At 43.1% G+C, this 13,672-nt stretch overlaps 1 protein-coding gene across 12 annotated transcripts in view; it reads right to left on the bottom strand.

Moving 5' to 3' along the window:
• Window positions 1-13,672, bottom strand: part of EPB41 (erythrocyte membrane protein band 4.1) — a 154,100-nt gene that overhangs the window by 72,714 nt on the left and 67,714 nt on the right. For all 12 annotated transcript variants that reach the window (XM_056123547.1, XM_056123558.1, XM_056123548.1 and 9 more), the window contains exons 5-6: window positions 9,230-9,272; window positions 620-695 (exon numbers count right to left, since the gene is read on the bottom strand). In XM_056123547.1, coding sequence (XP_055979522.1) covers window positions 620-695; window positions 9,230-9,272 — 119 coding nt within the window. The remainder of the gene's footprint in view (window positions 1-619; window positions 696-9,229; window positions 9,273-13,672) is intronic.

The following is a 13,672-nucleotide window of genomic DNA, read 5'->3' as shown; positions in this document are numbered from 1 at the left end:
TTTGGCATATCGAATACGCCACAGAGAGCTTGCCAGGCTTTGCTGTGCGGGCAGGATACTCTCGGTAGCTTGCCAGGCTCTCTGAGAGGGGTGGAGGAATCGAATCCGGGTTGGTCGCATGCAAGGCAAATGCCCTACCCGCTGTGCTGTTGCTCTAGCCTGGCATAAAATTAAGCATTAAAATTAAGAATTAAAATTACAGATATCTGAGACTCTTCATTTGTTCGCTTATTTGTTTTGGGGCCATGGTTGGCAGAGTTCCAGCTTACTTCTGACTCTGGGCTCAGGAATCACTCCTGGAGGTATTCAGGGGACCATAAGTGGTGTTGGGGATTCGAACTTGGTTTCTGCATGCAAGACAAGAGTTTTGACCAATATACTATCTCTTTGCATCACCCCCTTTTTGTTTTTGCTTTATTTTAGGGTCCTTGAGATTTTCAAGGCTCATTCATTTGCAAGCTGTTGTGAAATCATCAGAAACTTTCTAGTTTAGATTTAATTACACATCATTTTTTTTTCAATTCTGAATAGGAAAATTCCCAGAGTTCCTAAAAACGAAACTTACTAGCTTGTTTAATTAAGAATTAATAAATTATTGAACTACTAATACATTATTTACCTTGTTATATCTTCTGTTAATTGTGCTGGATCTGGTGGGTAAAACTTTACATTAAACGTGAAATTCCACGGGATGCCTATAAAAATAAACAGAAGAAATTTTATGCTAATGCCCGAGTTTCTGATTATTAAAATAACTCAATAATATTAAAATGTTCTTCGTTCCAACCCATGTTTTATATTTTCATGTCCTATGATTAAAATATTATTTTAACAAAAAAAATTTTTTTATACCACAGACACCATTTAAGAGTGGATCTCAGGGGCTACTCACAGTGATAACTGAGTGAGTTGTGTGGGGCAGACAGTTCAGTGCTTGGGCCCAGTAGAGCTATTATCCCCATCGATACGTAGGGAGGCCAGGGAGGGATCAAACTCAAGATCCCATCAGCAAAGCTACATTCCAGCCCTTTGAGCTCTCTCCTTGGACCAATATTTGAACTTTTTGTGTGTTCTACTATAGGACCAAACATGACTGGTAAGCAGGGGCTATTCCTGGATCTATGCATGCGCAAGGATCACTCCTGGTGCTATCTCTCCAGCCTGTATTTGAACTTTTTTTTTTGCTGCTTTTTGGGTTACACCCGGCAATGCACAGGGGTTACTCCTAGCTCTGCACTCAGGTATCACTCCTGGCGGTGCTCAGGGGACCATATGGGATGCTGGGAATCGAACCCAGGTCAGCTACATGCAAGGCAAACGCCCTATCCACTGTTCTATTGCTCCAGCCCCTGTATTTGAACTTTTTAAGGATCAACTGCAGCCAAAAAAAACAAAGTTATCTCAAATCCAATCAATCATAATACCTACGATCAACCCACTTATAATATTTCATATCCCTAAAACTCTAAATGGCACTTAGGTCAGAAAAACTATCTGGTAACTTTCTTACAAAAAAAGAGAACTTTAAATATAAATTTATGTACAAGTCTCACAATGTTACTGGGCCCGCTCAAGCAAATCGATGAACTAAGGGAGGACAATGACAGTGACAGTATAAGATACAAGATGTTGAGAGCGGCTCTCCGGCACGGCCATGGCACCAGAGGCACACGGACCTAATCCAGAGCCCAGCAGTATGCGGCAGAAATGTGAATGGACTATGCATTAAACTACGGTGCCATGCCCCCTGGGAGGGAAAAGGTTTCTTTCTCTTCCGCCTTGTCCCCTCCCCCCCCGCCCCCCACAACACGGTGGCCTCTGCCTCAGAGCATATTCGACAGCCAGGTATGAGCCGGTGGTGACAGGGCAACTGCAGCCTCATGGGATGGAAGGTGGAACTGGCACATCCTTCACGCCCTACCAAGGCCACGAGTTGCCCCCTACGAGTGGCTCTCCAGCATGGCCATGGCACCAGAGACACAAGGACCTAATCCAGAGCCCAGCAGCTTGTGGCAGAAATGTGAATGGACTATACATTAAATTACGGCGCCAAGCCCCCCAAAGAGGGAAAGAGTGTCTGTCTCTTCTGCTTTTTCCCCCCCAGCAGCACGGTGGCCGCTGCTTCAATGCTTATTGGACAGCCAAGCATGAGCCGGTGGTGATGGGGCAACTGCAGCCTCATGGGATGGGGGGCGGAACCGGCATATCCTTCATGCCATACCGAGGCCATGAGTTGCCCCCCACGAGTGGATCTCCGGCATGGCCATGGCACAAGAGGTACAAAAAACAATCTCGTAATTATCCGGCTTTTGGCAGAAATCCCTCCAGACTTAATTATTAAAATATCAGAAATCCAAAATCACATGGCCGTGATAAGACATCATATGGTTTTCATAACCAGCAATAGAAAACGAATGATTTCACAATGCCTTTTCAGCATTTCTGATTGTTGTGGGGTAATTCCAAACAATAATGGTGCATCTTTTGTTGAAATGATGAATGTAAACATTATTTATTTTTTTAGGGCTGGAGCAATAGCACAGCGGGTAGGGCGTTTGCCTTGCATGCAGCCAACATGGCCAACCTGAGTTCGATTCCTCCGCCCCTCTCGGAGAGCCCGGCAAGCTACCGAGAGTATTTCGCCCGCACAGCAGAGCCTGGCAAGCTCCCCGTGACGTATTCGATATGCCAGACACAGTAACAACAAAGTCTCCAATGGAGACGTTACTGGGCCCGCTCGAGCAAATCGATGAACAACGGGAGGGCCTTTATTATTTTTTACTATTAATGAATGTAATCAAAGTAGAGGGAAAATTAAGTAGAAATCATCTGCCTCACAGGCATCAGGAGGGGAGGGAAGGGTGGGAGGGGGGTATATTGGGGTTCTTGGTGGTGAAAAATAATTATTGGTGAAGGGATGGGTGTTTGATCATTGTATGACTTGAGACTTAAACCTGAAAGCTTTGTAACTTTTCTCACGGTGATTCAATAAATAAATTTAACAACAAATAAATAAATAAATAAATAAATGAAAAAGATGTTGAATAGGGCAAAACAAGGACCGGAATGACAGCACAGCAGGTAAAGGTACTTGCCATGCATGTGGCCAACCCCTGTTCAATTCCCAGCATGGCATGCTCCCCCAACCACCACCAGGAGCCATCCCTGAGAAGAGAGCCAGGAGCGTCCTAAGCACTGCTGGGTATGGCCCAGAACCAAAAAACCAAACAATATAAATTGGTATCGAAGTGGTGGTCCTGTTTTATTTATTATATGCAGCCTGAGCATTTGATACCTTCATTCTTCTCTTGTTTATGGGTCAGTTTTAGCAATGTCTAGAAATAATGTCATGAGTAGGGTGCTTGCCTTCCACCTGGTCAATCTGGGTTTTATCCCTGGCACCCCATATGGTAGCCCGAGACATTCCAGGATGATCCCTGAATGCAGAGTTAGGAGTAAGCCCTGAGCACCACTGGGTGTGAACAAAAAACGAGAAGGGAAAACAATGTTTTTAGGCACACATTCATGTGTAATAAAAATCATTTAAAGGGGGTGGTGGGGCTGGAGGTGGTGGAAAGGAACCTGGGGACACTGGTGCTGGGAAATGTACACTGGTGGAGGAATGGTTGATGGAACACTGTCTGACTGAAATCTAATCATGAACAGCTTTGTAAGGGTCTATCTCACAGTGATTCAATTAAATTAAAAAAAAAAGACTAAATGGATCATTAGCTTCTGTAGTTTTATGTCCTTGAGAAAATTCTGTAAAATTTTATTTGAAATTGCAGAGACAATATGATAATATGACATGATAGGAAGTTGCCAGGAATCTTTAAAGAGAGTTTTTTTGTGGAAAAACTATGATTGAGGTAGTTCTTAGATCTTCATGTTCAGTCTATCAAAAAATGTTAAATAAACTCCATCTCTTAATGTAACAAATAAAAAAATCATTTAGGGACTGGAGAATTAGTTGAAAGTAAGGCCTGAGTTCAAGCCCCAGCATTTCCTGGTCTTCCCAACAAAAAAGCAAAAAACAGAGATAACCAACCCAGTACTACTGGGTATGCCCTACCCCACCAAGAAAATTCAACAACAAAAATAATTTAAAAATATCATGGAGGGTTTGAAGTGATAGTACGGCATATGATGTAGCGCTTGCCTTGCTTGTGACTGACGCAGGTTCAATCCCTGGTATCCTATACAATCTCCTGAGTCCTGCCAGGAATGACTGCTGAGCACAGAACCAAAAATAAGTCCTTTTTTTTTTGAGCACAGGATGCTCAAAAACCAAAAGTAAATGAATATACTATAATAGTGTTATATAAAACTATTTACCTTAATACCAAATGTCAATCAATATAACTGGTTATATAAATATCATTACTTACATAATAATATAAATTGATTAATGTCAATCAATAGAACTGACTGGTCAGATAAATACCATTAAGCGCTAAATATAGAGTCATCTAAAACTCTTCAAAGGAGTTCAGTTGGCAATGCAGGGGGAAGTGCATGAGTTTTTTTGCCATGAGAATGCATGTTCCAAATTATTTTTGGTTGTTGTTGTTTCCAAATAAAACTATTTTGTTGGTGGGGGAAAAATGTAAAAAAAATCATTATGTATTTTTATGAAGAGTATTAAAAACTATATTAAAGATGGGGCTGGAGCGATAGCACAGCGGGTAGGGTATTTGTCTTGCATGCGGCTGACCCGGGTTTGATTCCCAGCATCCCATATGGTCCCCCGAGCACCACCAGGAGTGATTCCTAAGTGCAGATCCAGGAGTAACCCCTGTGCAACACTGGGTGTGACCCAAAAAAGCAAAAAAAAAAAAAAGGGTCACATATTTATATGAATATATAAAACACATTAGTTATATGTCAATATTAAAATATGCATGACAGGGGCTGGAGTGAGAGCACAGTGGGTAGGGTGTTTGCCTTACACACGTCCAACCCAGGTTCGATTCCCAGCATCCCATATGGTCCCCACCCCCCCCGAGCACTGCCAGGAGTAATACCTGAGTGCATGAACCAGGAGTAACCCCTGTGCATTGATAGGTGTGACCCCCCCAAAAAAAATAAAAAGCATGACAAAATATCTACTTACTAAACTATTTAAAACTTATCATTATGTAAATATAATAATCAATTCACAATACATAAAGAACAGAACATATTATACTCATCTAAAACCTTCATTTTATTTTTTTGCAGGAGGCAGGGTTTTTGGCCACATCTGGGACTGCTCAGAAGCAACTCCCGGATCTGTGCTCAGGGGTCACTACTGGCACTGCTTGAGGGAGCTTCTGGTGCCGGGGAGTAAATCAGGACCAGCTGCATGAAAGGCAAGTACCTTTTCACTTACTACTCTGGCCTCTCTTTTAATTTTATATTTAAAAATAAATATAATTTATTGGGCTGGAGCAATAGCACAGCGAGTAGGCATTTGCCTTGCACACAGCCAACATGGCCGGACCGAGTTCAATTTCTCCACCCCTCTCGGAGAGCCTGGCAAGCTACCGAGAGTATCTCGCCCGCATGGCAAAGCCTGACAAGCTACCTGGGGTGTATTCGATATGCCAAACACAGTAACAATTGTCACAATGGAGATGTTACTGGGCCCGCTCGAGCAAATCGATGAACAATGGGAGGACAGTGACAGTGAATATAATTTATTGGGGAGACTCATCAGTAGTTCTCAGAGGGTATTTGATGTCAGGGATCTGAACTTTGGGCCTCAAATATGCATGGATGTGTTCCAGTCCTTAAAATTCTTAAAACTCCTGGGGCTGGAGAGATAGCACAGCGGGTAGGGCGTTTGCCTTGCACGCGGCCAACCCGGGTTTGATTCAAAAAAAAAAAAAAAAAAAAAAAAAAAATCTTAAAACTCTATTACAAAATTCGTACCTGAACTTTAGGTGTACAATGTTCCAACACCAATCCCTTCACCAGTGTCTGCTTCTCTTCACCAGTGTCCTAGTTTCTGCACCCCCGCCCCCCGCCAGCCTGCCTCTGGGACAGGTATTTTTTCTTTTTCTTTTCTCTACTGAGCACAGTGGTTTATAACAGCGCTCCTGAGAGAGTATCAGGCATATCCCTTTCCCTCCCTTCTGCACCCAGTCCTCGTCCAGAGTGACCACTTCCCTCTATCATTGTTGTAGGTCTGTAGGATAACATTGGTTTGTCCTTTCCACCTTGCCACAGGAAGCTTAGGTTTACTGATTTACTCCTATCAGAGTGCTCCCATTCCTCTGTGTTTATTTGTAACTTCTTTCTCTGTGCTCTGTAAACTTGTAAATATTGTTTTTCTCTTCTTCTTAAGTCCTTTGCGTAGTTAATTCAGAGCAATGTCCTTTTTGTATGGACATAAGAAGACAGTAAATGCTACGCTTTTGTAACATGGGATTTAATTGGCTCTGAATGATATTTTCCTCCTGGATATCTGTTCTCTCAACTTAAGCCTCAGTTGCCCTTACTTCCTAGCACCCCAAAAGCAGGGTTCCAACAGGGGACTGGATGGACACAGGGCAAGCGGTGAGCTATGTGCTACCCTGGCATCGAAATGGGCCTGGCCAAAGTGCCATAACGCTTAACTGTAAGTTAAGAGCTTGGTCATGGACAGAGGTTCTTTCCCTGATCTGTTCCCCTCTCCCCTACAGTGGCAAGCTTCTGGTCCAGAAGAGGACCTGCCACATACTTCTATCTTTGAAAAACAAAATTATATATACCTAGGAAAAAATATCCTGCAAATGATATAGATTTAACAGTGGTTTTTGTTTTGCTTTTTGGGTCATACCCGGCAATGCACAGGGGTTACTCCTGGCTCTGCATTCAGGAACTACTCCTGGTGGTGCTCAGGGGACCATATGGGATGCTGGGAATTGAACCCGGGTTAGCAGTGTGCAAAGCAAACACCCTACCCGCTGTGCTATCGCTCCAGTCCCCTTTACAGTGGTTTTATGGGAAGATGGAATTAGAACTTCAAATTTTCTCTACATGTCTATAATTTTTTAAATTTTTCAATCACTCCTTGCAGTGCCCAAGGGACTATGTGGGACGCCGGGGATTGAACCTGGTTAGGAAGCATGCATAAGGCAAGTGCCTTCCCCACTGTACCATCTCTCTGGCCCTTCCATGTAATGTTGCAATTTATTTTATTTTTCATTTAGGAAGGAGGACTTGAGCTAAACCTCATGGTTTACTCCTAGTTCAGTGCTCAGGGTTACTCTTATGCAGTACAGGGATAAGACCCCAGACTCTTATGTAGTACAGGGATAAAAACCCAGAGTTTCTGCATGCAGAATGTGCTCCAACTCACTGAGCTATCACTCTAGCCCTGTAACTTTTTTTTAAATGACAGTGTTTTTTCTTAGCAAGAGATTTTTTTTCACAGCCAGGAAGACCATATACTAGCTACTTTCCACTCATTATAAGCTGCTAAAAATTTTCTTCCTAAAGCATCTTCTTATACCATTATTTATACCTGAATAATATTAAATGTTAAAACTATTTTCAACAAAAGGAATTTAGAGTTGTTTTTCTTGTTATGCCTTCAGGTTGTGAATAATTTTTGTACTTTTTGCTTGTTTTGGGGTTACACCTGGCGATGCTCAGGGGTTACTTCTGGCCCTGTCTTCACAAATCATTCCTGGTGGTGCTCAGGGGAACAAACGAGATGTTGGGGATCAAACCCAGAGTGGCCACAGGGAAAGCAAGTGCCTTACCCCTGGACTATCTCTCTGAACCCCTAACTTGCATTTTAAAACAAGATTTTTATTAGAAGAAAGCAAATCATGAAGAACTGCCCATCAAAACAAGTCTTTTGTTTTGTTTTAGGGCTATATTTGGTGACGTTCAGGACATTGCCCAGCTCTGTGACTCTGCCACGGGTCACTCCTGGCAGGGCTCTGGGAAATACAGATAGTGCTGGGGATCAAACTCAGTTGTCCACATACAAGGCAAGAGCCCTACCCAATGTACTATGGCTCCAGCTCTAAAAGGAGTATTTTGCTTCTCATCATGACGAAATGTGGTTTTTAGTTGTATATTCTTCCTTTTTGGGCCACTCTGGAGTGTTCAGGGAACCATTTGGAGATGGGATCAAACCTAAGATCCCCACATCAAAGCTGGTGCGTTAGCTCTCTGAATCATCTCCTCAGCCCAAATGTGTTATAGTTTAAGCAACAAGTGAAAAGGGCCAAAGAAATAGTTCAATGGGCTGAGCACATATTTGCATTTCGGAGCCCTAGTTTGATCTGGGGCACTGCATGGTCTCCAGAGCACTGAGAACATCAGAGCACACAGCGGGTGGTAATCCTTGGGCATGCCAGGGGTGACAGAAACCAAAACAAAAGCCAAGGAAGCAAAAACCAAAGAAAAACAAAATTTGTTTTCATGTGAGAGTAATACCTATTTCAGTTCTTATTAGTTTCTTTTAAAATAAGCTTAATGAAAAGGACATCTAAAAATAAATTAAATAAATAAAAATAAAAGAACAGTTGGTCACTGACGAGGGGAAAGAGTCTCTGTCCCTTGACCTAATGGGTTTGGGACTACAAAATGCTAATCTAAACACCATCCCACCACCCCCAATCTTGAAACAGTACCCTGGAACACCAGTCTGAACAGCATGTGCACCAGTATTATATGCAAGAGGGCTTGGAGATAAGAAGAAAAACCACACCAGAGAGCACTGACAGGAATTCTTATTTTTCTATCCCCCGCCCTCTTTCTCCCCCTTCCATGGTCCCTTACACTTCAATTTTGCAGAAGACTGTTGAAAAGGGACAAAGGAACTGTAGAAAGGAAAACACAGAGAAGGTTAGAACGTAAGAGTCCAGCTCGATTTAAAAGAACAGAATCATGCAGCGAACTAATTGCAGGCGACTACAGTTTCCATCTCTACCCCTGGAGAGCTGACTCCCATATCCTTTTTCTCCTCTCATCTTTGTTCTTTTCCACCTTCTGTTTCTCTCCACCATTCCTACCTTCCCCAGCTTTGCCAAGTTGTAAAAAGCATCATCAGGATCTGACCTACATCTCAAGCCCCCACCTCTGCTGTACCTTTCTGTTACGGAATCTCCTCCTTCCAGGGGAGGCTTTATCTCCATTTCAAAGCCATCTGTCATGGTCAGGATTCTAAAGTGACTCACAACCAGAAGGTGGTTGGAAATCCTCTGACCTACTAAAAGGAAGAACTGTGAAAAAGGTTATATTCACTTACCACGAACCTGCTTTTTTATTTCTTTGGCAGAATCCAGCCATGTCTGTAAAAAAAGAGAAAAGGCATTCAGACACAGTTTCTGAACAAAAAAACCACAGAGTATTGGAAGCTTATTATGGACCATCTTCAGGTCCTGCCTACAGTATTCTTCTGATACTCTATATTAATTTCAGAGAGCACAGAAGTAATTCTAAGCAGAGAAATAGGGAACCCAAGAGTTAGGCTGGAATTCCAGCTCCATTACTTCCTAGCGTGCGTGATTTTAGGCATCTGTGTTCCCTATCTCACTCATCTATAAAACAGTATTAGTAGTAGTGCCAATCTCACAACTATGTGGATGGAATAAGCTTATACAGAGCTGTATCTAAAAGTTTTTAATAAATAAGAAATTCTAAATAAGCATTTGCTGTTTTCATTATCTCTAAAGGTAAGCGAGGTGCTGAAGAGATAGTACAGTGGGTAAGGTGCTTACCTGCACATAGCAGAGGTAGGCTCAATCCCCAGCACCCCATATATTCAGTCCCCCAGACCCCACCAGGAGTGATCCCTGAATGCAAAGCCCTGAGTACTGCTGAATGTGTCTTTACAAAAAAAAAAAAAAACTTTTTTAGTAAAGATCTACAACCAGGATTTACTGGCATTACCCAGATCTTCATTGTTCTGACAATAAGCTACTGGTGCTTGGAGGATCATGCAACATTGGAGACTGGACCAAGGACCACTCTACACAGCACATACACTCTAGTCCTTTGAGCTGTCTACCTAGCCTGAGATGTTTTATTTTTTTCCCTCCAATTCTGACCTCAGGTTAAAAAGAAAAAAAAAATACACACACGGGGCTGGAGTGATAGCACAGTGAGTAGGGCGCTTGCCTTGCACATGGCCGACCCCGGTTCGCTTCCCAGCATCCCATATGGTCCCCCAAGCACCGCCAGGAGTAATTCCTGTGTGCAGAGCCAGGAGTAACCCCTGACCATCGCCGGGTGTGACCCAAAAAGCAAAAAAAAAAAAAAGTTTTTAGGGAAATGTGTTTGATACTTACATGACTGAGACCTAAACCCGAAAGCTCTGTAACTTTTCCCACAGTGATTCAATAAAGAAATAAATTATTTAAAAAAAAATGATCAGATATGCCAAAAAAAAAATACACACACTAATTTTTTTTCACTTTGGAATAAACATCTCCTACCCTAACCAGGCAACCACTTATTTTCCATTATCTTTAAGAGAAATCTCCCCAAATAACCTGCAGTTGTCAGTTTTCTTAAAGGGATTCCATAACCCATTAAGAATCAAAGCTGGGGCTGGAGCAATAGCACAGCGGGTAGGGCGTTTGCCTTGCACGCAGCCAACATGACCGACACAGGTTCAATTCCCAGCACCCCATATGGTCCCCTGAGCACCGCCAGGGGCAATTCCTGAGTGCATGAGCCAGGAGTAACCCCTGAGCATCGCCGGGTGTGACCCAAAAAGCAAAAAAAAAAAAAAAAAAGAATCAAAGCTAAATTTGGTGGTTGAGGGGCTCACTCGGGATGGTAGATGCATGCTGAAAGCAGACGATGGACAGAACATGATTGCCACTTAGTACCTGTATTGCAAACTATAACATTCAAAAGGAGAGAGAGAGTAAGAGGGAATGTGCCTGCCACAGAGGTGGTGGGGGGGGGAATGTGGTGGGGAGGTGGGAGAGATACTGGGAACATCGGGGGTGGAGAATGGGCACTGGTGGAGGGATGGGTACTTGTATGACTGAAACACAATCACTAAAGTTTGTAAGTCTCTAACTGTATCTCACAGTGATTCATTAAAATAAAATTTAAAAAAATTAAAAATATATAAAAAAAAAAAGAATCAAAGCTAAGGGGCTGGAGTGACAGCACAACAGGTAGGGCAGACCTGGGTTCAATTCCCAGCATCTCATATGGTCCCTCGAGCACTGCCAGGAGTAATTCATGAGTTATGAGCCAGGAGTAGTAGCCCCTGTGCAATGCTGGGTGTGAGCCAAGAAGAAAAAAAAAAGAATTGAAGCTAAAATTTCTCACCATTTGGCAATAGAAGCCAAAATCCCAGGCCAAATATCAATTTGGCCTGAAGTGGCACTTGTTTTTGTTGTTGTTTGGTAATTTTTTCTTTTGCTTTTTGGGGTCATACCTGGTGATGCTCAGGGGTAACTACTGGCTTTGCACCAAGGTAATACTCCTGGCGGAGCTTGGGGGACCATATGGGATGCTGGATATTGAACACGGGTCAGCACATGCAAAGCAAATGCCCTACCCGCTGTACTACTGGTCCTGAAACTTGTATTTTAGGTGGGGGGCACAACCCCTGAAGGTACTAGAGGCTAGTCCAGGCTCAGTGCTCCACAGTTTCCCTGGCAGTGCGTGGGGGACTGTGATACATAGAGATCAAATGCAGGTTTCCTACACGCACAGCATTTACTCCAGTCCTTTGGGCTATATCCTGACCCTCTTCCATTATCGTTTGTTTGGGTCACACAGGCAGGGCAGGGGGAGAAGAAGTTCAACTGCCCACTCAGACTGGAAAGTGCCTCTGGGTGGGGCCTGGGGGACTACGGTGCCTGTGACCAAGCCGGGGCTTCTGTACACAGCGTGTGCTCAGCCCAGCACCAGTACTTTGATGACGAATTACTGTATCCACAGCAGCTCATGTAGTCAACAGATATTTGAGAGGTTCCTCCAGGTCTGCAGGGATATCACTCAGCACTCAGCACTTCCTTCACTGTGAGAGCCTGGGTTCGATCCCCAGCACCATCAAAAAATAATGCCTCCATGTACTATGCACCACAGTTTCAAAAAGGAAATTAAAAGTAGCATTTGTCTTCAAGGAGCTTAGGAAAAGAGATGAACACTAAACACATGTTCTAAGTTATGAAGCATTACTATGACAGAAATGTGTGGGAGTGCTATGACAGAGCCCGGAACATGGCAAGAGCACACGGAGGTACACCAAAATGGACTGGGAAAGAGACATGTATGTTTCTCAAAAGAAGGTTAGGAGATCTGAAGAGGAGGCTCAAAGGGCAAACAAGGGTTATTCGGACAGGTAAGAAGATAAAGGCAGAAAGTCTAGTTGGGCATGTGGAGCGCAGCTGGGACACAGATACAGGGAGGGAACAGAACAGAGATAAGAATGGTAAGGCCAGGCTACGAGGGCAGGGCAGGGCATTCCATGCTAGAAATGGAAACTTTACTAAAGGCCTAGGCAAAGGGGAGTCATTCAAGGCTTAAAAATGTGGTATCAATGGGAGGAAGCATGACTGCATACATAGGAAGGACTTGCAAAATGCTTGTCTTTTGAAGTGAAGTCTTGCTTCCTTAAATGAAGGAATCACTCACTGTTCATGCTGCTGCTGGTGTGATGACTAAATGATGGTTACAAATCACCACTCTATGTTTATAGGAGCAAGAATTCAGGTGTTCTGGGTCTTTAAGGAAAGCCTTGGGCCAGAGAGAAGGGTTAAGGCGCTTACCTTGCATGAGGTTAAACCTGATTTTATTCCAAGTACCAGGAGTCCCCAGAGCACAGAGCAGAGGGTAGTACCATCCCTCCACCCCCACCTCCATCCTCGCGCCCAAGCATGCACCGTTATGGTTGAAAAAAAACTCCCCACCCAATTAAAGATAAGAGTCACATGCAGACTGGGGATGTAGTTCAGTAGTAGTTTTAAGACTTGCATATGTGAAGCTCTGGGTTTAAGCCCCGGCACCACCAAACAATTCATTTACACCCACACAAAAAGCAGGAGAAAGAAAATCATGAGTGATTACACTGTATTTTCCTTTTATTGTAAATTCTCATTTTTTACCAGAAGAGCTGTTTTTTTTTTTTTTTGCTTCGGGAATTGGGAGGATGGAGGAAAGGAAGTAATATGTGTGGCATTTCCTCCAAGAAAAAAATTGCTTTATTTATTCATAAATAATTGTAAGCAGGAATAAAATACAGGAAGTGACTATTTAATTCATACAACCTTAAATCACAGTGGCAATAAATTTCTCGAAAGCAAGAGAAGTTTCAGGCTGCTTTTCCTCTTGTCTTGCCAGACTCAGCCTGGTAATACAGGGAAAGAGAGCAAGCCTTTCCAAGTGAGGAAAAAAGTTGGTCCAATTAACTCCCCTTGCTGCAACTGTCTACAAACAAAACACAGACCCTGAAGCTCATTGGGAAAAGAAGCAACATATATGAAGGCCAAATATTTACCTATGCTGAAAGGAGAAACCAGAGAGTGCACACAGAAACAGAGATTTCTCTCTCATTGTAATATGACTCACATATCCCCCACAATGAGAGGGAGTAAGCCTGGAGATATTTTTTTTTAAAAAGAAGATAAACTATAATAGCCAAGGAAAGAGGAATGCAAACACTGAAGAGGAGAATCCTGCAGAAAGGGGTAGCAGGAGCCTTGGACTAAAAGGGCTGTGTCTT

Source organism: Sorex fumeus, unplaced genomic scaffold (assembly GCF_029834395.1).
Source record: "Sorex fumeus unplaced genomic scaffold, SorFum_2.1 ptg000047l, whole genome shotgun sequence".
Taxonomy (NCBI): Eukaryota; Metazoa; Chordata; class Mammalia; order Eulipotyphla; family Soricidae; genus Sorex; species Sorex fumeus.
This window is presented reverse-complemented; position numbering and strand designations above follow the sequence as displayed.